Raw genomic sequence first — 23,795 nt, forward strand, 5'->3', positions numbered from 1 at the left:
TATAAAGCTAGCATACTAAACTGAAGTCTGGCTCCCAATATTAAGAAAATGTTGGTCAAATATTTTACATCCTTGTCATCTCTTCAGCTACCACTTTATTATGGGAAGGATTAAGATTTGGATGTTGCCTGGAAGAGTTTGTTTTGAAGAAGGATTGAAAGAAAGGATAGAGGAATGCCAGACAGGGCTTCAGGCATAAGGCTACTTGGAGAAAATCCCAAAAATGAGAGTGGTGGTAAACCATGTGTGACTTGGGCTGAAGTTGCGAGCAAAAAGCGAAGAAACTTAACTGGAATTACTTCTTGCAGTCTCTGACATTTGGTGTGGAGACTAAGAGGAAATAAATGTAAGAATTTGAAAAGGAACCTGTCTTAGTCAGACTTGCAGACATGGAAACTAGATTTTTATGGCAGCAATTTAGGCTGAATGATGGGAAAGGGAAGAAGTATGTAGAAACCCATAGTTAGTTGTAGCAAAAATCTAAAGTAGTGAGAGCCTAGATGAATGCTTTTGCAATGAGAATGGAAAAGAATGCAAATTTTATGAGCTATTTGCAGTGGAAAAAAACTGGCATGATTTTCTGATCAACAGTGTTAAAGAAAAAGATGAATTAAAAAGAATAATAATGGATCAGAAAAATAGAGAACACTGTTCCTGTGTGACAAAATGGAAGAATGGTAGGAAATTTTACCAAGGTGGAGGTGCCAAGTTGTAGGACATACAGTACATAGAATGAGGCAAGTCAGAATGAAGTTAAGAGGTCAGGCATAAGTATTGGAGTTGTATCTTAGAGAAGTGGTAGGTGGTTATTGCAATACAGCAGTGAAATGTAATGACTTAGTGCCTTGAGTGAAATAGAAGTGGACAGGAGGACATCCCTCAGCTTGTACTGACAGTTGAGATAAGGAGTAGATCTAGAAGGGTGTGTAGTCTAGAGTGCCTAGACTTCGATCTGCACCCTCCAAAAGGGGAGGGTTGGCTCTAACAATAAAGGATAGGTGTTTTTACTTAACAAGTCCATACATCAGATTATAAATACGATTTATAATATTGGAGGACATTTTGCTGGGTTTAATCTAGGTCATACTTACAATTGTCCAAGATTTTAGCATTAACTAACAGTCACAGAGTGCAGCAAGTCTGCAATGGGTTATAATTCCTGTTTTCAGCTCATGCTGAAATAGCTATGCCTGCATTGCTTCTGTTTACCGTCTTTAAAATAATGAACTTACACATTCACTTGGCTATCACGTGCTAAGTAACTTGTGATTATTTTGGAAAGGCCAGAAAGGGTAGTGGGAAACAGACTCCAGGGTATCAAGAAGAGAGTTTGGAAGGAAAGTATAATTAATTACATATTGGTACTATGATTGGAATCATGAGAGAATTGCTATGGAAGTATCATGGGTTTGGAAGTTTGGATTTGCCTCTGTCGTCTTCTTGATGATGAAAGCATCTCTGATCCCCAAGTTGTTTCATTCTGCATCTTTCTCTTCCCCTTTTCCCAGTTTATGTTTGGTTTAGGAATCTATAAACCTTTGGTCTCAAGTTTTGGACAGGGTATCAGTAGCCTACAGAGTTCTGAGTTTTCGTTTTGTACTTTATGCCTGTATACCACAAAACGGACAAAAAATAAGAGCATAGACTTGCTGACATCTGCCTTGAAAGAGCAATGACAGGCATGAATCATGGAATGAAGGAGACCTTCAAAAGAAAGAACAACTGCTTTCCACAAGGAACGTGAGAAGCCTATGTGTGAAGGAGGCATCAGACTTGTAGACCTACCAGTAGGACTGGAAGTGAGCCAGAATCCCAGCTCTATTTCTGGCATCTACATCTTGGAGAAAAACAGTGTCACTTGAAATATTTCTGCATTGAACAGTTGCAAAGATTAAAAAAAATGGAAGTTCTTAATTCAGTGCAGTTGGGTGTCTAATGGTGAGTAGAGCACGTAGTCCCATTCATATCAGGGGATTTTTGTAAGCATAGCGTTCAGCTTGAAACCATAATTACGATATTTTAAATGGAGTAATTGTTCATTACAGTCTGGCTAATTTTAGTATTCAAATGAGTAGAAATTGGAGGAAAAAAAAAAAAAAAGATACTTTTTCTCCCTTTCTTCTTGCAGGAGTTCCTGAGACTTTCTTCTGTTATGTGCTCCTTAAAGTTGTACAGCCTTATCCTAAAAGCCACAAAACATGAGTCTTCCAGCACTTTCCCTGGAAGTTTATTACAGTATTGATCTTCAGTCTTTACTATCAATTGTATATTTTCTTTATTTTTGCTTAAATTTTCTTCCACTCAGTGTCTTGACATCATTGTTTCTTACAAGAGCTCCAAAAGTCCAAAGGAGTTTGGGCAGGCAGGAGGGGGAGTGCAAGAAACAATAGACGATATGCCAGGAGTCATATGATGTTAGTGGGTGGGTGCAGGGAAGAACAGGTGAAGCAACCACAAAGATTTGAAGAAATGTGAAAAAGGAGGCTGTGAGCTGTAGTGGCCCATAACGGAGACCACCCGGTACGCGCTCAGATGTGGACAGTCACGTCTGCTTTGCCTGTGCTCTGACGTGGCTGCCTCCAAGCCAGCTCTAATCTGGAAGCCATATAAACAGAAGGCGGTCGAACTAAACATCTACGAACCCTAGTGTCTTGGCTTCAGTGCTGCTCAGAAAGATATATCTAGCCCTAGCAGAGTGCTTTTTTCTCTTTACATATCCTCTTAGTCTCTAGCAAGAGACTCTACTATGATTTCGTTCACCTGTTTGTAAGGCAAATTCAGTATATCCTGCCTCTCAGGGCTTAGCTGAGGGACAGGAGATACTGTCTTAGTCCAGAATCACACAGATGTTACAACAGTTATTTTACATCTAGCAACTTTGGAGAACAGGCTGCACAGACACAGCTCTCCAAAATTGTCTTTCTAGAAAACTTGTTTTTTACCAGGTTGCTCCACCTCTAGACTCCTACACATGCTCCTTGTCAGGATCGTGGTGTAAGATAAGACATAAGAGGTTCTCAAAACACAGCAGATCAAGATCTACCTGGAAGAAACAGTTATGCTGGAAAAGGAAGTGCAAGAGTATTTTTTTGTGCTGAGATTTTTGAATAGAAACAAAAGATAGGACTTTAGGTCTTAATCTATTTCAGAGTTGGGGCTTCCATGTTACAGGATCAGAGTAGTGAAGCTTGCATAGATACTTCTTTTTCTTAGAAAACATTACATATTGACATCTTTATCAAGAGATACTTAGTCATACTATCTCAGATCTTTAAAAATTGGGTTTTTTTCAGCACATAAGAATTATTATGTCTAAGTGGTGTTAACTAGATCCTCAACAAAATGCATACGGAAGTTGCTGTCCTGCTTTATATTTCCTCAAAGGCGAGGAAAGTACAAGTCGATATGTCAGGTATATTGTAGCTGTTGTTTATATAGAGTGAATCTTGGGATCATGATTGATAGGGCTGTTATAGATGTTTTGGCCTAGTAGTGTGGTTAAAGTCATGAATACTGAGACGGAAAGCTAAGGTTTCTCATACCCGTAATGAAAAACTGATATTCTGTCTTAAGCTGGTATTTACACAGGCTTATGTAAAAATAATTAAATCAGTCTGCATGCACTCTTGGATTGTTGGGGTTTTTTTTTTTGCTTCAAGTCAGGGTGTAGGCACTCAAATTGCAAAAGGCATGTTCAAATTTATGCAGGTATTTTTGGTGGTTTTATCTGTGTTCCTCGGTGCTCCTGCTGTTTTAGCTGTAACAGGAGAAGTTCCAAGGAAGCTGCAGCCTGTTGCTGTTCCTTGCACATGAAGAAATTGTGATCAGATTGCTGCAGGTCTGCCTCTGTGAGAACTTGATGCGCTGGTTCTCTTGGTGCAGGGGATCTCTGTTGCTCTGATCTCCCCTTGAGGGTCTGTGAAATGAAACCTATGCGGTGTGTGCAGCTCCTTTTGTCTGAGCACAGTAATAACAGCCCTTCGCTGGAAAGTTGGTTTTGGGTTTTGTTTGTTTTTTTTTTTTTCCACAGTGAACAAACTTGCATGCCATTGTGCCAACACAGAGGATACTGTTTGGTTCTGCCTTGACAATTAGGCTTGCATTTTCAAACGCGTCCTTCTTGACTAATTTTGATGGCGATTTGGCAGCTATGAGGAAGCCGATACATTGTTTTTATTTGATTTACTTAAGTGATGATTGTGAAGAAAAATCAAATTAGAATTGAACTTTCTCATTTTAACTAAAGTTGGGCCTTAAAGTAGAGCTATTTGGATATGTTCAGTGCTGGATAATCTCCTCCTAGGTGTGAATAATCTCCTCCTAGGTGTGAATTACGGCACTTGAAATTTTTTTGAAGAGAAAACTGGACTGGGAGGTTGGGGCAATACGGAGTTAACCATTCAGAAATTTTGCGTTTGAGTAGCTTCTACAAATATGAGTAAGCAGGAAGGTGCAGTGAAGGCTGGTTTGATTTTCATTGTGAGATGGACTAGGACTTTGATGTGTAGCTCTTTTTCAGTGAACAAAAGAAGTTACTTTCTCCCCACAATATGACCTTACCATCACCAAAAAAGAAGAATGTTCCCTGAAACAAACAAGCTGGGGGTTTTTGTTTGTTTGTTTTTTGTTGTAACCTGGTCTGTGTCAGGTAATTTGCCAGTTAGTTTTAAGTGCTAATCTGAAGGCTGTATAAGCGTTTTATTCGGTTCCATTAGGTCCAACTGAACTTTGTAATACAGGGGCTATTATCCTGCCAGTTGTGAGGAATTTCTGTTTTATGGAGCAGTGCTGACACAAAGACAGCACTGTGCAAGCTGTCTCTATAACTGAACACTTTCACACTGCAATTTAGGAGGCGTGCAGTTCAGGAAATTGCTGGCTTCTGCTGGAGCACACTTTTACTGCAAGGAAAATTTTATTCGTCACTCAAGTAATTGGCAGTTTTAATACCTTGTTAGTAATTACCTTATAAACAAACTAATGCATAAAGGCAAGGCTCTATGACCTGTTATCTAACTCGCAGTGTTATTTGGCCAATGGAACTGACACATGGTGGTGGTGTTTGTTGTTCTTTATTAAAGTAATTTGTTTCCATTTATTATAAATACTTTCAGCTAAGAGTTAAAAATGCAGTGTACCTCTACCATACAGCCTGAGGAATGAAACACGATACAAGCGCAGCGTTGGAGGGACTGCAAGATCACTTACCCATTCCCACATGTGGTCAGAAGGCCCATTAATCTAACCTCTGGTTCAGTTTTTGAGTCAGGACTTTTTTGTCTTGAGCAGTAATCCCCCCACACCCTCGAATATGTGAGAGTTGTCCATGCTATCCTAAATGTGTGGCTTACTATTTGATCCAGAGCAAGTATTTCCAATAAAGGCAAACACCTTCCAGAATCAACATTCTTGTTGATAGTTTTACTGAAATTGCCTTTGCCTGCAATCTCTGGGAGTTGGGGGGAGCTCCTAAATTTTGATCATTCATCATACTAGGTACAGAATGTACCCCAGCCAGAACTGACTTGAACTTCCCAAGCTAACAAGGATCACTTTGGGTTAAGTTCATTTAATTGGTCGTGATCTGTTTTCCCCTATGTACCATTAGCCCCAAACGAATAACCCTATTAATGTTGCTGATGTGCGTGTATGATTCTGTACATTATGCAGCTGGGATGGGAAAACTGGTGGGTTGCTGGGTATAAACATGAAATATGATCGCTAGAAAAATTATATTTCACTGGAAGTGAAAGAAGGGGTATTCCTTATAGTAGATGAGGATACCCATGTCTTTAAACAGTTGCAGAATTTTTGTTGTGGAACTGGGTGTGATGCTTAGCTGAAGTTTGACCAGACATGAAGTCCAGAACCTCTGTAATGAGCTGTAATAAGCACAAATTTTAGTCTTTGCAAACTCACTAGAAAAATCTATAGATGAAATACTAGGTCTAATTGCACAGTTATAGAATGTCTTTCTGAGGGGCACACTGTCATCCATCTCTAATCTAGCTCTGTTTTTATGGAAATTCAGTCTGATTTTCATGCTGTGGGAGTTTAAAAAACAAAACAAAACACAGTGTTTAGCTACTATGATGTTAATTTGGTTAAAATAGAAAACAACTCTAATCTGATTTCATTACAATACCGTGACATACTGTTCAATGCAAATACTAGATATTTCTACTATTCAGAAATAGATGATCATAGAGTTTTATGTCTTGTTTTAAAAGCCACGAATTGCAGTAACTAGATTATAATGCAATTTTTTCCATCTTGTTTGCTGGGAATATGTTTTAAGAAATGAACACATTTATTTTAGAGCGTTCCAATTTGTGATTTGGGATGGATAGAAATGAATGTTATGTCTAGAGAACATACTTTATTGGTTTTCTTAACTAGAATTTATTTTCAAGTGGGGGAATTAAGAACTAACTTTCGTCAGAGTCATATGTACTTAACAAGTGTTTACTCTGGAAATGACAGTCTTTTGACTACTGTCCTTAAATTTCAGGACCAGTAACAAGATTGCCAACATCTTGTCTGAACATCTGAAGGCGTTTCAGAGTCTAGAAACTTTGGACTTGAGCAACAATAATATAACAGAGCTAAAAATATCATCATTTCCATCGCTACAGCTCAAGTATCTGTAAGTAAAACTTAGTATTACTTTTTTTTCTTTCTTTTACTTTTAAAAACTTGTTGGAAAACTTACATTGGCAGCTGTTTGTTAAGATACTAAATCTTCTTTCAATTAGACACGCATTAAATATTAAATATATTCAATGGGTATAGGGGGATTACTGCTCAAGACAAATACTAAATATTTATTCCTACTTTCACCTGTTGAGCTGCTAACTTGAATACATGAGTTGCTGCAATGAGATGTTTTAGTTCATAAAAAGTGAAGGTCATTATCTTGAGATGAAACAAATAGATGTGTCTCTTGAGAGAAATAATTATGTAACAAAATGAACTTAAGTTCCCCATGGTTGGGCTAGTCTTGAGTTACATGCAGTTTGGTGGCCTTTTTTTTGAATCTACCTTAATCCTTATTCAGTAATACTGCATTGCCAGAGCTATACTGAGTGAAAATAAATGGGGTTGCAACATGCTATCTTCTGCCAATAATACACTCCTGCAGAGTAGGGCAAAATGTTGGTGGTGAAATACTATTTGACCATAGACTGAGCTGTCAAGAGCTCTAATTAATATGATAAATGAAATTCCGTTTATCAAGGAGGAGGCAGCGCAAGAGCTTTGTGTTTCACTTCTTGGTATTAAGAATTTATTAAATAACTGTAAATTTAACCTTCTAGACATTGTTTCAACAGGTACATTAACAGTAACCGAATAACCTCCATGGAGCCTGGTACCTTTGACAATTTGTCTACCACACTTCAAGTATTGAAACTGAACAGGAACAAAATTTCAGCAATCCCTCAAAAGATGTTTAAACTCTCCCATCTGCAGCACCTGTAAGTGCAATCCACAATTGACTAATTGTTTTCAGGTTTTCCAAAGCACTGGCAGTGCTTGAACTTTAGCCTTTAATTTAATCAGAGGCAGACTGAGACAGACACAGAAAACATATTACTACAACCCTTACTAACTGCAGCTTTGTACTGAACAAAACTAGTCTTATATATTGGTGAGATGTGAATAGTCTTTGTGTTTAAAATCGTGTTTGCCTATTAAAAGAAAAAAAAGAAAATTCTGGAGAAGGGGTAATAGCAGTATTCCTGTAAGAAAGCATTGGAAACATACTAAGTGAACTAAACTTACGTAGTTCACTACAGCAGTCTCTTATTTATTTTGTGTTTTCACGGTGAAATGAAGGGAATTAATTTGCTTTCAGAAGGTACGACAATAAGCAATATGCTTGAGTAAATAGACCTCCATCAGCTTCACTGATACAGTGCTGTCTAGAAACATTTTACCTAATAAATAATAAAGTTATTTAATATGGAAGAGGATGGGGAAATATCTTTTTCCTGTTTTTTGTTTGTTTTATTTTTTGTTTTTTGTTTTTTTTTAAACTTAGAGTGCACGAAGTTGACAAGAGGATGAGCTAGGGCTGCACTTTGTCAAATCCTGAATAATTATTTTCCATATGAGATAGTTGAGTTAAAAATGATGAACTCTCTTAAGTTAACCTTGAAAGTGAAAGGTCATAAGAACAGTGAAGTGTTAGGATGCTTGACACATCTGGAAACAGTGACTGTGTCTTTTCTGTATACAAATGCAGCAAGAGTTTCATAAAATCATAGAATAGTTTGGGTTGGAAGGGACCTTTAAAGGTCATCTAGTCCAACCCCCCTGCTGTGGGCAGGGACATCTTCAACTCGATCAGGTTGCAGATCTAGTTTGACTCAAGCCTCAGTAGAAGAGTGTGAGAACAGTCCTGCAAAGCTCAGGACTTGTTAACAATCTTAGTAGACTTTCTGATCTTCAGATTGAACTGAAATTTTTGGAAGTTGGTGATATTCTTGCCTAAAAAAGTTATACTCATTCACAATTTAATTGGTAGGCTGACCTAGTTATGTTAGGTGGCTAATCTGCAATGAAGGTCAAAAATTTGTGTAACCACCTGAAAGAAGTGTTTAGAGGAGGAGTGGGGAAGAACTGAAGGCTGTTCTTACTCAGTGTTCTTCACTGCTTATGCACATATAAACACAGGAGGATGAGTAGGGTTCTCTGTCAGGTATCTGTTATCAGGTAGGGTTCATATCAGGCTACCAGAGAGGAAAGCTGAATTCTTACAAGACTGAGACTCTGAAAAATAATTGTGGTATAACTATGGAGAGAGAATTATTTAGGCCTTTATTTCCCATGGAAAAGTAAGTTTTGGAAGGAGAGGATTCTTCTTAGTTTGGTAGGAGGAAGGTTGATAGATCCAAGATCTTCCTGAAAGGGGCAGATGATCACTCATTGTTGTATGAGGGCCTTTTCTTAGTATTGTCTAATCCTGTCTCTTTGTACTGTATACCAATTGTTGCTTATAAATATATCTATTAATTTAGCAAATGATAGCTAGTTTAAAATTCACCTCTGTAAAACCAGTGAACATTGTGTTCTTTGTGCTTGTGTGAGGCTGGACTTCCCTTTTCACATAGCTCAAAGTTGGAAAGTTGCTTGGGGTTGGTGCAGGGTTCAGAGTTAAAAAGGACCAAAACCAAGGAAGTGTTATGGAAAGCCGGAGAATAGAAAATATGGAGTACTACTGTCACTGCAGCTTGCCCTCCAGCTAGTTATGCCTTGTAACTCCTTTTCAGGATACACATGGGTCTAGCTTCTGACCTACAGGGTGTATGTGTAGTGGCAGAAGGATGAGTGCCAAGACCACTTGAGAAAGAGGGAAGTACCTATTTGTAATTGGTTGTGGAGAATGAGGGAGGAATGAGTTATGAATGCTCGACTCCAGATTAAGAAAGAGAGGGATCACCCAGGATATTTAATTTTGCCTAGTTATCACAACTAAAAATTTTAACTTTTTCTTTCTGACTGATTATTGATTGCAACTGCAAGCTAACTTTAACGGCTCTACTGCTCGATAAACACCAGGAACTTGCTTTCGCTTTTGAATTTGCGAACAGGACTAACATGACATTCTAGGTCTACAAGGATTCTTCAGATCTGAAAATCAAGGAACTACCAAGTACTTGTCGTCAGTATCAGAAAGGCAGAACAGTGTTAGCATGGTTAAACATAATGTATTACAGTAAAATGTTTGATTTTTATTACGTTTTGTCTCTGTTGTTTTATGTGCAAGAAAAGCATTTAAATAAGGTTTGTTTCCAGAGAGGGAAGAAAGGTTGTTGGCATGCGGGTAAACCTACTCTGCTGTAACTGTAAATTTTATTGATGCAGGGAACTGAATCGCAACAAAATTAAAAAAATAGATGGTCTTACTTTCCAAGGACTTCCAGCTTTGAAATCATTAAAACTGCAGAGAAACGGGGTTACTAGGCTCATGGATGGTGCTTTCTGGGGATTAACCAACATGGAAGTCTTGTAAGTATCAACATTCTGCTGATAGCTTCTGCTGATAACGTGTTAAGTAGAATTGCACAAAATGAATAGAATTGCTTGATAAAACTTAAAGATGTTTTTGAATTAAATTGTTGTAGTGTGGTTTGAAAAGCAGCAAGCAGTCATTGGTGAATGTGTAGGACAGCACATTCTGAATGCATGCATACAGCTCTAAATGTAAATAGAGGCTGCAGCTACCTAGCCAGTATCATGAAGTCAGATGTGGACCCATGGCAAAGCACACACGCCACTGAGTTTCTGAACCTTATGTCTTTTATCTTGTGTGTGTTTGTAGGCAGCTGGACCATAACAACTTAACAGAGGTAACCAAAGGCTGGCTTTATGGCTTGCTGATGCTGCAGCAACTCCATCTCAGCCAAAATGCCATCAGCAGGATCAGTCCTGATGCTTGGGAATTTTGCCAAAAACTCAGTGAGCTGTGAGTAGCTTTTATTCTATTCCAGTTTTGAAAGCCGGGTACATGCCAAAGCATGAGCTTCTTACCACTGATCTGTGAATTTTTCATAACAAAGTTACCAAGGTGACAACAACTTTTTTGTATGTGAGACAGTTATATTTTATTGAAAGAAGTTGAAGCCAGCCATGACTGCTTTATTTCACTGTGGCAGTTGTACTAAAACTGTAACACAGTCATTTTCAAATGGAAGAAATTCATTCTGCAGTAATTTGTGAATTATCGGAAACGATACAAGCTGTGTGATCAAAAATGATGTAGTAGGTTTTGATAGCTGTAAGGGAGAAAACTTTCTCTCCCCCTGAAAATTCACCTAGGTTGAACTGAGTAATAAGCACTGCAGCATAAACATTAAAATACATTTTTTCCTTGAATATGCAGAGATTTGACGTTCAATCACTTAGCAAGGTTAGATGATTCAAGCTTCGTTGGTTTAAGCGTGCTGGTTGGACTGTACATTGGAAACAACAAAGTAAATTACATTGCTGATTGTGCCTTCCGGGGACTTTCCAGTCTACAGACTTTGTAAGTTGACAAACTCATTTTTTAAGGTCAAAAACCTTAAGAAAAACCCTCAGTGTTTATAGATTTTTTTTTTTCTTATGAAATATACAAGAACCTTTTGTTAACTTTCCCAGATCAGCATATGTTTTTCTTACAGTAGGACTTTTTTTCAGAACAGTTGGAAGAGGGAGGACTTCCTCTTTTGTTAAGGCTGTGCACAATGGATGGTGGTAATTACGATATGAACTTTCAGTAGCATTATTATGGGAAAGGCATGTCTCCATTCGAAAGCAGCAAGCAGCACTGCTACCCACAGCTTTGCGGATCTGGATCATTGTTGTGGCTTAACTGAATGAAAATTTTCCCTCATAGTAGAAATAAGAAGACAAAACTCAAAACTGTGTATTGCTGTGGATGCTGATGCTTGTCGTGCCTGAGAAATTGCTTTAAGCATTTGAGTATTTTTTTGAAATAGCATTTCTTAATGGAAGGGGAAGAAAGAAGTAAACTAATCTAAATATATTCCGCTTCATTAAAATCTTCCAATTGTGTACCATTGACCCATCTGTTAGGCAGATGAATGAAATGGTTGCCTTTCCCTCTAGGCTTTGAAAAGGATCCTAACATTTTACTTTCAGGGGTTTGCTCACATACTAACAGTTTGGGCATCTAGCAAAGATGCAATTCAGAGGGGTGTATGCTATGTTTTTTAAGTATACAGAGAGATTTAGATCATAGAGGAAGTTAGAGACTTGTGAGGTGTCTAGGAATTGTGTTAGACTTTGCCTCCTAGATTTTTTTTTCTCCTCTAGCCTAACCCTGTTGATTCTTTGCTGACACGCCGTTCTTTTCACAAATCTCTGATGTCTTTATGCTTCACAGATAATCAAGCTAGTGTTGTGGATGTTGTAGGATGTAAAAATGATTCACTTATTAATAAACCTCTGTGTCTTCTCTGTGTTAATATTATGAACTTACAAAGGCATAAGTGTATTTTATTTCGAAGGGGCAACAGTTGATCCCTTCCCTTCCTGTGACGCTCCTTCTCTTATGATAGTCCTGTATATGAATACCCTTGTAGGGGAGTGTGGGTTTGTTTTCTAACAATTCTTAAAATTGTTGGGTTTGTGATCTTTTTTAGTTATCAGTGGAAAAAGTACTAATAGTCTTCAAAGTCTCTCAGTAAAAATTGAAATGAAATAGCTAATCAGGAAACGCTTCTCTTAAAAAACAAACAACCCCCCCCCCCCCAAACAAAAAACAACCTACCAGAAAGCTATTTTAGAAATTGTTTTAAATAATACATGCTCTTGAAGAAGTAGGTACCTTGTTCTTTTTAATAGCTCTTGTGGTTTGATTTCCCCTCCCCCCCTTAAACAGGGATCTGAAAAACAATGAAATATCATGGACTATTGAAGATATGAATGGTGCCTTCTCTGGCCTAGATAAACTTAGGAAGCTGTAAGTATTGCTACAATATTTATATCTCATCATTCCTTAAAAAATTTAGCTTAGATTATGTGTTTCAAGGGACAAGCCCAACAGTTAATTCTGTTATATTTTCCATAGCTGAGATTATTTTTTTTTTTGTCCCTTACCATTTTGTTCTCTATAAAATGTTCCTTTTCTGTAAAAGAAATTCCAGATTTTTCAAGTCAAACTAATCTGAAATATTTTAAATATTACTACTATTTATGGAAACATTTCTCAAAGAATGAGGGTTTCCCATAATAGGAAGTAATAAGTGCATTATATGACAAAGGCATAGTGACAAGGATAGTCTTTGATAAAGTAATGCGGCATCCAATGGAAGTGGCTTCATTGTATTGAAATTTTCAAATGCGCGTCTATGAAATAAAAAGGTGCTTATGTGTATACATTTAGAATAATCTATATAATGCACTGTACACATTAAACGTCATCTAAAATCATTGTAAAATCTAGATGTTTAATCAAGGGAAATAAATTAGTATCTTTTAGAGGTGAGACATTTTGCTGCATTGGGGAAGGTTGAATGGTGAATATTAGTCACAGTTTAGAAATAAATGCCAAAAATGCAATTGTTCATCTCAAAAAAATGCTTCTATTTTATTGCATCTTTTTTGCATCATGTACTTATATTTTTCAGGATACTCCAAGGAAACAGGATTAGATCCATTACAAAGAAAGCATTTTCTGGTTTGGATGCACTTGAACACCTGTAAGTAGTAGAAATTCACATTTAACTCAACATTGGAAAAATGAATTTTTATACTAATTGAAATAAAAGTAGGACTAACAAGCTTTTCTTACAACTTCGAATGAAATACGCTTACCCTGGTTGCTACTGTGATCTTGAGAAGGTTCTTTTATTTTGGAGTTACGCTGAATATGAATTTTGGAATTAATGCAGAAAGTGTTGTGTATTAAGCATGCTATAAAACTCCTTAATCCTGTCTCTGTAGTTTTTGAGCTAGGGGATCCTTTGTATATCACTAAGGTAGTAAACTATTCCTTGAGTCTTAAATACATTCAGTTTAATAAATTACTCTTTCCTCCTCTAATGTTGTTTTTCTTTTTTTTTTCCTAGAGATCTAAGTAACAATGCAATAATGTCAGTTCAAGGAAATGCATTTTCACAAATGAAGAAACTCAAAGAATTGTAAGTTTCTATCTAAAGACATCACCTCTATTAAATATATATATATCTCCATATAAATATATAAATAAGCCGTGTAAGATGTTGCCTAATGCAGTGATAAACTCCCACTGTAATCTCTTGAAGTCACGTAAAAAGGGTATGTCAGTGTTTTGGGTTTTTTATGTGATTACTGTGTTTAAGTGAGATAGTGTAGGATAGGAGGCGTTCATTTTCTGCTACATTTGGTGTCTAGAGTCCTTATTTTAAATGGGCTGATCTCTAATAGGTATTAGATAAGGGAGACTTTGATGTAATGTGCTATAAGATCAGCAGTGCTATCACTGAGCTAAAGCTTACTGGACCAGTGAAATGCAGTGCTGTAATTCTTTTGAAAAAACCTGGTTGTCAGTGCTTGTAATTGGGTCCTTCTATCCTGTAGTAGCAAAGGGGCAGATGTTCAGAGAAGTCATGAAGCGGTCACTGGGAAGAATGTATTCTTCTAGTGAGTTTTGGGGGTTTTTTTGTCCTCTTACCTTCTTTTTCTATTGATCAATGCAGAAAAATGCTGTCACTGTTCCCTGTGGTTTGAGCACAGCTAATTCTTCCTCTTGCATATATCTTATGTCTCCTCTATTCATATCAGCCTTCTCTAGTCAGATCTGTTGTCCTGAGCTGCTCTGTGGATAATCTGTCAACAAACTAAAGAATAACAAAAAGATGCTGCTCTCATTATGAGTAGAAACTGCCTGAAGCTTGTCTGGAGCTTTTAATTTGTGTTCTCGAGACTCCTATCAAGTATCACCCTAGCAGCTGGCTCTCTGCTTCATCTTACAATATTACTCCATGTTGGGTGCCATAGAGAAAGTAACAAGGAGCCTTGCGTATTTCATAGAATCATAGAACAGACCAGGTTGGAAGGGACCTCAGAAGGTCATCTGGTCCAACCTTTTGTGGAAAAGGGAGCCTAGATGAGATCCTTGTCCAGTTGTGTCTTGAAAACCTCCAGTGCTGGGGACTCCACCACGTCCCTGAGGAGGTTGTTCCAGTGTATGATTGTTCGCACTGTAAAATATTTCTTTCTTGTATCTAGACTATATTTGGTTCATTTGAAGTTCAGTTTGATGTTACCCACATCCTGGTGTAGCTGCAGCTGCTCTAGAAAGCAGCAGCCGTGCTTCTATCCATAGCCAGGAGTTTTCTGCCTTTCCTCTTCCTTGAGTTGGATCTGATTGTATTGCTTGATTAGTTTCCTGAACTCACTCAGCCAGCTGCAGGGCAATTGCTAGATTTGGCACAAGAGAAGCGGTGGGAGCACAGTGCTGACAATTAAGGATTGATACAGATGATTTGAAGAATGATCAAATGTGATGGAATGACAGGCTAACGCTGCTCCAGAAGGTGTAAGATGTTACAAGATACCAGACTTTGAACACTTCAGTGAAATAACTATTCAGGATTTGTTGGGGTTTTTTAATGTACTTTCCTTGAAACACCTGGTAGACATCCATTATGTCTGAGGAAGATGTAGACAGATGGTAGAAAGTACATTCCCAGAAGTAAGATTATTTAGTATAAATTCCCATCTAGTAATTTTATTCTGAGGCCCCTAGAGAGTAAATCCAAAAAAAGTATGATAGATACTCACTGCATCAGGGTAGCAAAAAATGCTGTGGTTTCTCTGCCTCCTAAGAATAACAAGAATGCTCCTAGAACTTCAGCGAAAGATGACCTCTTTCATCTCAATGTGAACTGGTGAGCTGGCATCCCTAGGTTTTATCCATGCAGTGTTGGTGTGAAAAAAGAGCACAGAGACGCTCTTCCTTCACAAAAAAATTCAAGAATTCTTATGTCTTCATTTATCTTTAAAGCTGTTTCTCTCCCTGGATCCATAAATTATTTTTGCTTTTCCTCCAAGAACAGGTAAGATTTGAAGAGAGGAATTTTATTACTGACTCTGTTTTTTAATACTTTTTTTTTAAGGGTGATTCTGAGTTTTCAGCCAAAACTGAGAACTCTTCCTACTTCAACTCCTGATTCTAGATGCTTCACAGAATATCCCTTTGCTTTCTTTTTTTTTTCCCTCCGTGAATGTAGTAGCTATTTGCATAGGTTAGGTAAGCTGATAACCAGTTCTGCACTTGTTATTTCAATACTTTGACTATTCTTCGTCTCCCCACTCCCCTTTTTAAGTATCTTCCCCAAGATAAGTTCTGACTGAAATGGAAATGAGGGAATGAAATTGTCTCAGAATTTTTTTATGTTAGCTTCCAGAGCACCTCCCTTCTGGACTGTTCTCCTTCGTGTCCATTCTGTGTGTCCTACTGCTGACTGTAGTTTTGTACCCAAGACACTACAGACATGCCTGACTGCCTGGACTCATATTCATAGCAGAAGCTGAGAGTTCAGGATAACATGTCTGCTTTGTAGAATGTAGGAGTCATGACAACGGTGTCACCACATCTGAGCTAAATAATATTGCTGTCTTTCTCTTATGATGTATGTATTTAGCCTAAAAATTTAGTTTTGTTAGTGACATGTGCTCATCCAGGTCTGTATTACAAACAGAAAAACCAAGCAAACAGGCTTTGAATGCAATTGCTTTTTCTTAGGCACTTAAACACGTCGAGTCTCTTGTGTGACTGCCAGTTAAAATGGCTACCACAGTGGATGTCAGAGAACAACTTTCAGAGCTTTGTAAACGCCAGTTGTGCCCATCCTCAGCTGCTAAAAGGGAGAAGTATTTTTGCTGTCAGCCTGGATGGGTTTGTCTGTGGTGAGTATAGCCTCTGTTCCTCATTCCACAGAACAAATTTTGCTGAATGCATTGATTTTTGTTGTGGTTTCTTTGATATGTTTTGATTTCTCTAATAAAATGGTCAGGATTTAATATTTGTTAACTTTTCCTTCTCTGTTCCTGAACTGTGATGTAGATGCTCACAGCTTGTGGCTTTGTACAAGATGGGAGGTGATGGTTTTCTGACTTTTGTTTCATGTACAGCTTGCTTACATAGTACGCAGCGTAGTGTGCAAGGGAAAGCTCAATAGTTTTTGGTGGTAAATGTATATGCCTCTAAACAATATCCAACTTTTAAATCTAGATAACTATCATTTTTAAGTGAGACATATTTTGGCAAACTTAAGATGCAATTTTTGATTTTGTTTATTTGTAAATTATTTTCCTACTTCATCAGTCTTGAGGTTATTCCAGAGCTGAGAAAATTTGAAGGTAAAATAACCATACTGGCCTCAGCTCTGACCTTTTTTATGTGTGCTTGTTATTTACATAAAAAATTATTTGGACTGTGTAAGTTATTGCCTATATGTAAAGTGTATTTTAAAACATTCGATTACCACAGTTATGCTGCTGATATTTTGTATTTCAGTACGCCAGATAGTAAATGCTAGTAAAATGTTTTTGCCTTTAAGACTTGAGAATTTGAGGCGATAGCATCTGCCTTAAAAATTAAATTTCTCTATGTGCGTTTAGTAACATTCATTATCATCTATGTGTTATGTTCTCTATTTAAAGCAAAGTGGAGCTAAGCATTCAGAGTAAAGATGTGTGTTTGAGTACTCTGATACGTTAAGTTGGGAACTTTGAAAATATCAGGAAATTAAAAGCTAACTGGATTTCATGTGTTTTTGTTGTAAACGTTTTATTTTTCTTACTAAAGAAAATTCAAACTTTATGTTCTTTGGAGACAAAACAGTAACCGTATTTGTCTTCTCAATAACTTTCCTCTCATAGCAAATACGACTGCTTAATTTTTACTGTTGCCACTCGTACCCTTTTTTCAGTGGGAAAGCAGGCACAGAATATAAAATAGTGTACAAAATTGTTGTTTTCTCCCTTCCTATTAGCAGTCAAATGTTTAATATATTAATGTTAAATAATGAGTAGATAGTGCATAACCTGGCTACTGCTGAAAAGGCGAAGTTGACATAGTGCAGGAAATTACAGATTACTCGATAGCTAAAGGAGTATATATGAAGTAGACATCCTTATTTATGAGAAACTCATTCTGGCAAGAAATTAAATTGGGGGATTTAAATATATATCTCTTATTTGTTAAACCACGGGGGATCATGATCTTTCTTTTAGCTGCTGAATGCCATTTTTAATGAATTAATTTCAAAACCTTTAAGATACATTAGCAGAAAGGGATGTACTAAGAGTAAGTTGTTACATTTAATACATAAAGTAATTGTCATGCAGAAGTAACTAGAATCTCCTAACAGAATCAATGAGTGTTTCACTGTTTATTAAATCTTTAAAGTGTGCTGTCACTAGACATTTGGATGTACACACCTTGCCTTAAAAGTTTACAATGGCCACTTTTGCTTTTACAGAATTTTCAGGAGTGTGTTAAGTCCTGTCTGAAATTAAATAATCTATTATGTATAATTTATGAGTGTATAAATCCTCCGAATCGTGCCAAGTTACATTTTTGAAAACAACTAGGAGATAGGAGGGAGTCATCCTAAATTTGTTAAAGGAAAGCACGTGTTAGGCAAGGGTTCCATATCTGTGAAGCTAAAAAAAAAAATAGAAAATCTGTGTCATTTGTGCTTCCTAAGATCATGTCTTTCAAGCTGAAACAAATCATGAGACATTTCTGTAGTAAAGATAACTGGAAGAAACAGATGCTTTTTTGTCCTGTATTAATTACTTCAGTTTAACACAGTGATGCTAAAAGAGTACCATCTAGGTGATGAATAGCTTGTTTTCTGTTACATAGTAGTCAAGTGGCTTCTATATGTAGTAGTCAAGTGGCTTCTATAAAATGAGAAATATATTTCTCAGAGAGAGTGTGTGTGTCTGTCTGTGTATGTGTTTATGTATCTGTCTGTATATATATGTGTGTGTGTGTTTCTGATACATGTATAGAAATACACTCTCAAATTATTCTGTTCTGACAAAACACATTGCCAGTCTTACCCTAGAGTGTTCTTCTGTGTTCTGTAGCATCTGCTTGAGTGACCTTTTCATCCCCCCTTCCTGCCAAATAATTAAGATTTTAAAATACTTTATTATTCTATTGACAGTATAACTGAAACAAAATGAAGTATGTTCTCCTGTCCTTTCACAAGACTAACTTAAGTATTTACAATGTGTTAATTACTTTCACTGACTTTGCACAGGGATAACTATCAACTCAATTTGCAAATGTTACTAGTTTGTCACGGAAGACTTAAGGTGTGGGTATGAAGCATGACAACCAAATGGCCTGGGAGATTCTTAAGGCCCATGCGTAGGGTCCCAGATTGGGGGATCCGTGTTGCCCTGTCGCTGGAGCGCAGCTCCAGACTTGCAGGTGTTCTGCAGGCAGCTTAAGTTCAGGCTATCTGCATGTCTCATTTTCTTTTGTAACGTGCAGCGGGGAGGTTCTTCAAGGAAATTACGCTTTGGCCCTGGTATGTTGTTCCCAAACAGATGAGACATAAGGAGGCAAAGGGGCTAGGTGAAACCTGACTCTCTGCAGTGCAGGCAGGGTCTGCAGTAAGGAATAGTTGGGGCCCAGGGCTTTTCCTGCAGTGCCTGTGAAGTTTGGGCTTGTGTCTTTGTCAGGAGGTAGGAGACATCTTGAAAGTTGGGAATAAGCTAAGGCTTTTGCTTTTGGGAGACCAAGCATTTAATTGCCCACTCCTTTTGTACATGCAACGTCGACACAATTGACAGAATAAATAATTCAGAAGGCCACTAATTCTGTAAACTCACAAAATAGCACTTTTAAGGTAACTTTCCAATAGTAAAGGGACCTCCAGAAACTAATCTCTTGAGATTCTTGTGTGCTGCCCTGCTTAAGGGATTTTCAGCACTGCTGTGTTTGTAAGGTGGACCAAACACCCACAAATCACTGGAACAATGACTTTTGCACATGGTTGTTTTTTGTGGGTTTGGGCAAAACCCTCGCCTTTAACTTGCAGTTTCTGATGGCAGAAGAACTATGCTTTCAACAAAGAAAAACTCACAGCAGCCTGAGGTGTTGTAAAGATGAAGGGTGGGCTTCATGACTGACATTCAGAATAGTTCTTACGGATGTCGGGGTAGTTGTCTCCTCTTTAGTGCTGCTGTTGAACAAACCGTACATGCAGTCTGCTTTTAAATGTGCTTTCTCTTCAATAAGAGGTGACGTGGCACAATAAACTCATAAATATGGCATCTTTAAATGCCCTAAGGCTAATGAAATTTAAAATGAAAGCATTGTGTATCCATTTTATAAATACTTCCCTGACTCTTCTCTCAAACCTATAAAACAAGGTTTACGAACTCTTTCTAAAAAGAGTCCTCAGGCCTCACATATATATTTTTTTTTTTTTCCTCTTCCTCTGTGTTGCTTTTTCTTTTTCTCCCTTCTGTGCAGATGATTTCCCTAAACCACAGATCACTGTCCAGCCAGAAACCCAGTCAGCAATCAAAGGCTCCAATCTGAGTTTTGTATGTTCGGCAGCCAGCAGCAGTGATTCCCCGATGACATTTGCATGGAAGAAAGACAATGAATTGCTGCAAGATGCTGAAATGGAGAATTATGCACACCTCCGGGCACAGGGTGGTGAAGTGATGGAGTATACTACCATCCTTCGACTGCGCAATGTTGAATTCAGCAATGAAGGGAAATACCAGTGTGTTATTTCAAATCATTTTGGTTCATCCTACTCTGTCAAAGCCAAACTTACAGTAAACAGTAAGTATGTTACTTTTTGCTTGTGGACTTAAAGTAGAATGATTTTAATCAAGATATGTAAACATATTTTTTTCCATTCTTATCATCTGCTTTTTTTAGAAGATCCCTTAATAAGCTGAGATTATTTCTTAAAATGTATCTAGTTCCAAGGTCACCGTTCAATTTTACATCTGGCCCCATTGTGCTGAACCATAGTATAGGAAAAAACAAATAACAGACCCAATTCGTAGTAAATCTGACAAAATCTATGTAGCAAGATTGGAAAACATTAATCTTTTCTTCACAGGAGGTAAGTTTATACTCTGTTTCAAGGTACTATGGAAAGGTCATGTAGGAGGCTGTTAGCAGAAATGAGATTTTGATCTAGATCGTCTCACATACTTCACAGCTCCCTCCCTTTCTCTTTGCTGGCTACTGATAAATTTAGGTTGTATGCTTCTCAAAATTTTTAGGTCCAAGAAGGGTGTTAAGAATATGCTGTGCAAAAAAGGAAAAGTGTCTTTGATGTATTCATTTTGGTATCACTAACTTTTCTTTAGTGCTGCCTTCATTTACAAAGATCCCCATGGACTTAACCATTCGTGCTGGGGCAATGGCACGCTTGGAATGTGCTGCAGTTGGGCATCCTGTCCCGCAGATTGCGTGGCAGAAAGATGGTGGAACAGATTTTCCTGCAGCGCGCAAGAGGCGCATGCATGTCATGCCTGAAGATGATGTGTTCTTTATTGTTGACGTAAAGATCGAGGACACAGGTGTTTATAGCTGTACAGCTCAAAACACTGCTGGAAGCATTTCAGCTAACGCAACGTTAACAGTACTGGGTAAGACATTGGCAATCCTTAATGGCATAATCTCCTTGAAGAACAGAACTGAGCACTTTTAAAATTGTCAGCTGATTAAAAATAGCATCGTTATGAAAGTGCTGTATAGAAATGAAAATATTCTGAAGTAATTTGTATTGACACATAGATTAGAAATAATGTACTCCAGCACACAATCACTATTATGATGCAAAATAATCAAAGTTAGTTATGTTTCTCAGTGTGTACACAATGTCTGATATTTTTGTTTAGAGATGGGAGATTTTATTTAACTTAATTTCCTGATGTTTTGTTAACCATTTTTAATCTAGTTCTCTGCAATCTTGAGCATGTATGATTTGGCCTTTTTACCTTCTAAGGTAATCAAGCATCTAGTTCTGATCAATTGACAAGTAAACTGTAGGCGCCAAGTTCAAATTCCTTGAATGTGTTTTTTCTGAGAATGAGAGTAAGCTTCATTAGGCCTTACTGATGCATTTAATTTAGCTTTTCCTCTTGAGCTGTGAAGGAAAGGGACATGTTCCCATTCTTGCAAGGTCATTTAGAATATAAGGCTTATGCTTTCTTTTCAGAAACACCATCATTTTTGCGGCCTTTGCTGGATCGAACTGTAACAAAAGGTGAAACTGCAGTCTTGCAGTGTATTGCTGGTGGTAGCCCTCCACCCCGACTGAACTGGACTAAGGATGACAGCCCTCTCATGGTAACGGAAAGACATTTCTTTGCTGCAGGCAATCAGTTACTAATTATTGTGGATACAGATGTAGAAGATGCTGGGAAATACACTTGTGAAATGTCTAATACGCTTGGAACAGAACGAGGCAACATCCGTCTTAATGTAATTCCTACTCCCACCTGTGATTCTCCTCAAAACATTGCCCCATCACTTGATGATGATGGATGGGCCACAGTTGGCATTGTGATCATAGCTGTGGTTTGCTGTGTGGTGGGCACTTCCTTGGTGTGGGTGGTCATCATCTACCACACCAGAAGGAGAAATGAAGATTGCAGCATCACAAATACAGGTGTGTAAACTGAAGATTTGCCATGGAAGGGAAAAAAAATGTTTGTGGTTGCTTTGCAATGAAATGACTTTATTGTAGGAACATTTGTGTGCTTTGACTCAGAGTCAGAAGAGTGAATTACTTACTACCTTCAGCCCTTTGCTGACAAGTTTAAAAAATGCTTCTAGAAACTCTGAAGTATGCTGATGGCTTTTGTGTATGTTTTGCTTCCCCACAGATGAAACAAATTTGCCTGCTGACATTCCAAGTTACCTGTCGTCCCAGGGGACACTGGCTGAAAGGCAGGATGGATATGGTTCATCTGAAAATGGCAGTCATCATCAGTTCCTCGCATCTTCTGTGGGAGGGTATTTCTTGCAGCAGAGGGACAGTAATGGTAGGTGTAAAATGTTAAGCAGATTTTCCATGTTGTCTGAGTAGCTGCAGTTTGGCTATTGTCTTTCTAACTAATAGAAATAACACTAAAGAAACATCTTCACTGAAGTTTAAGAGAGGATGTGAAATTTATTGCTTGGGATTGCTTTAACGAATAATAACAGAAACTTGGTTCTGTTCATCCAAATGACGTTATGGCTTTGCTTAAATCATGAAGTTTTTCTCTAGTCTCAAGGGTAAATTTAAAAAGATGATCACATTTCCAAAACAAGAGTGTCCAAAAGGAATTACAACAGCATGTCTTCCTCTGTTATAGCTTGAAGAGGATGCTTTTAATAGAATGTAGGCGTGGGTGGTAATACCAGTGTAACTTTATTATAATATAACTGATTAAACTTTCCTGTTAGAGAAGTCATTAGGGTCAGAGTCAATAAAGGCTTTAAGGTGACTGCAAGTTAAAAGCTGCGGTACGTAATATTTATACATCTGGCCCCTGAGAATCCAGAACCTGAGAAAAAGGCACCTTGCATGGAAGGGGTTGGGGTCGAGATACAGTCAGGAGTTGGGGCGGGAGGGAATGGAGCAGTGGTGAGATAGTTCTGCAGTTGTAGGGTAGTGAGAGGAGCAGCCTCTTCGTGGAGCAAAAACCACAGACCATGTCCACAGCTTTCAGGAACCATTGAGCTGAAAGTCAGTATAGCTGTTCAAGCAGCCAGTGATTCCCTCAGGTTCTTCCACCTGGGACTTCCTCATTAGCACTCTGTGCTCCGAAAGGTGGGTGTGTGACAGAGCATGAGCCTGGCTTCCAGTGCTTGGGAAGGATACAGGGAAGGAAGTCCCTGATTCCGATCCCTGTGATTGGGTTTGTTTTGTTATCCAGGGACTGTATAATGATGCAAAGTGTGACACGTTCTCTGTTGAGCTAATTAATTGAACACTTGCTAGAATTAGAGTTCTCATCAAAAGGTTAGGTTAAACTTAAGCAAGCTCTAAATACACTATGAAATTTAGTTGAATAGATGGGGTCCTTAAAAGAACAAAACTTAAGAAACTATAAGCTGAAGCTTAAAAGACCATACACTGACAGGTCAATTTTATTTTTAAGGCATTTGCCATCTAGATAATGGCAGTGAAACAGACTTGGAGGGTGTTGCAGATCCGTTCCTGTGCCACTATCTGGGGACTTCAGGGACTTTGTATTTAAAAGGAAACACATATGGCTCTGAGGCCTTTGAAGCATACAGTGCAAGTAAGTGGGGG

The 23,795-nt window shown here is 37.9% G+C and overlaps 1 protein-coding gene across 1 annotated transcript in view; it reads left to right on the forward strand.

The window, feature by feature from the left end:
- Positions 1 to 23,795, forward strand: part of LRIG3 (leucine-rich repeats and immunoglobulin-like domains 3) — a 40,085-nt gene that overhangs the window by 12,027 nt on the left and 4,263 nt on the right. The window contains exons 4-17 of the mRNA XM_009327688.1: positions 6,512 to 6,646; positions 7,332 to 7,475; positions 9,868 to 10,011; positions 10,325 to 10,468; positions 10,886 to 11,029; positions 12,389 to 12,469; positions 13,137 to 13,208; positions 13,578 to 13,649; positions 16,238 to 16,401; positions 19,994 to 20,314; positions 20,854 to 21,135; positions 21,708 to 22,160; positions 22,378 to 22,536; positions 23,641 to 23,784. Of these exons, the coding sequence (XP_009325963.1) occupies positions 6,512 to 6,646; positions 7,332 to 7,475; positions 9,868 to 10,011; positions 10,325 to 10,468; positions 10,886 to 11,029; positions 12,389 to 12,469; positions 13,137 to 13,208; positions 13,578 to 13,649; positions 16,238 to 16,401; positions 19,994 to 20,314; positions 20,854 to 21,135; positions 21,708 to 22,160; positions 22,378 to 22,536; positions 23,641 to 23,784 (2,459 nt within the window). The remainder of the gene's footprint in view (positions 1 to 6,511; positions 6,647 to 7,331; positions 7,476 to 9,867; positions 10,012 to 10,324; positions 10,469 to 10,885; positions 11,030 to 12,388; positions 12,470 to 13,136; positions 13,209 to 13,577; positions 13,650 to 16,237; positions 16,402 to 19,993; positions 20,315 to 20,853; positions 21,136 to 21,707; positions 22,161 to 22,377; positions 22,537 to 23,640; positions 23,785 to 23,795) is intronic.

This window comes from Pygoscelis adeliae, unplaced genomic scaffold (genome assembly GCF_000699105.1).
Source record: "Pygoscelis adeliae isolate BGI_AS28 unplaced genomic scaffold, ASM69910v1 Scaffold113, whole genome shotgun sequence".
NCBI classification, from domain to species: Eukaryota; Metazoa; Chordata; class Aves; order Sphenisciformes; family Spheniscidae; genus Pygoscelis; species Pygoscelis adeliae.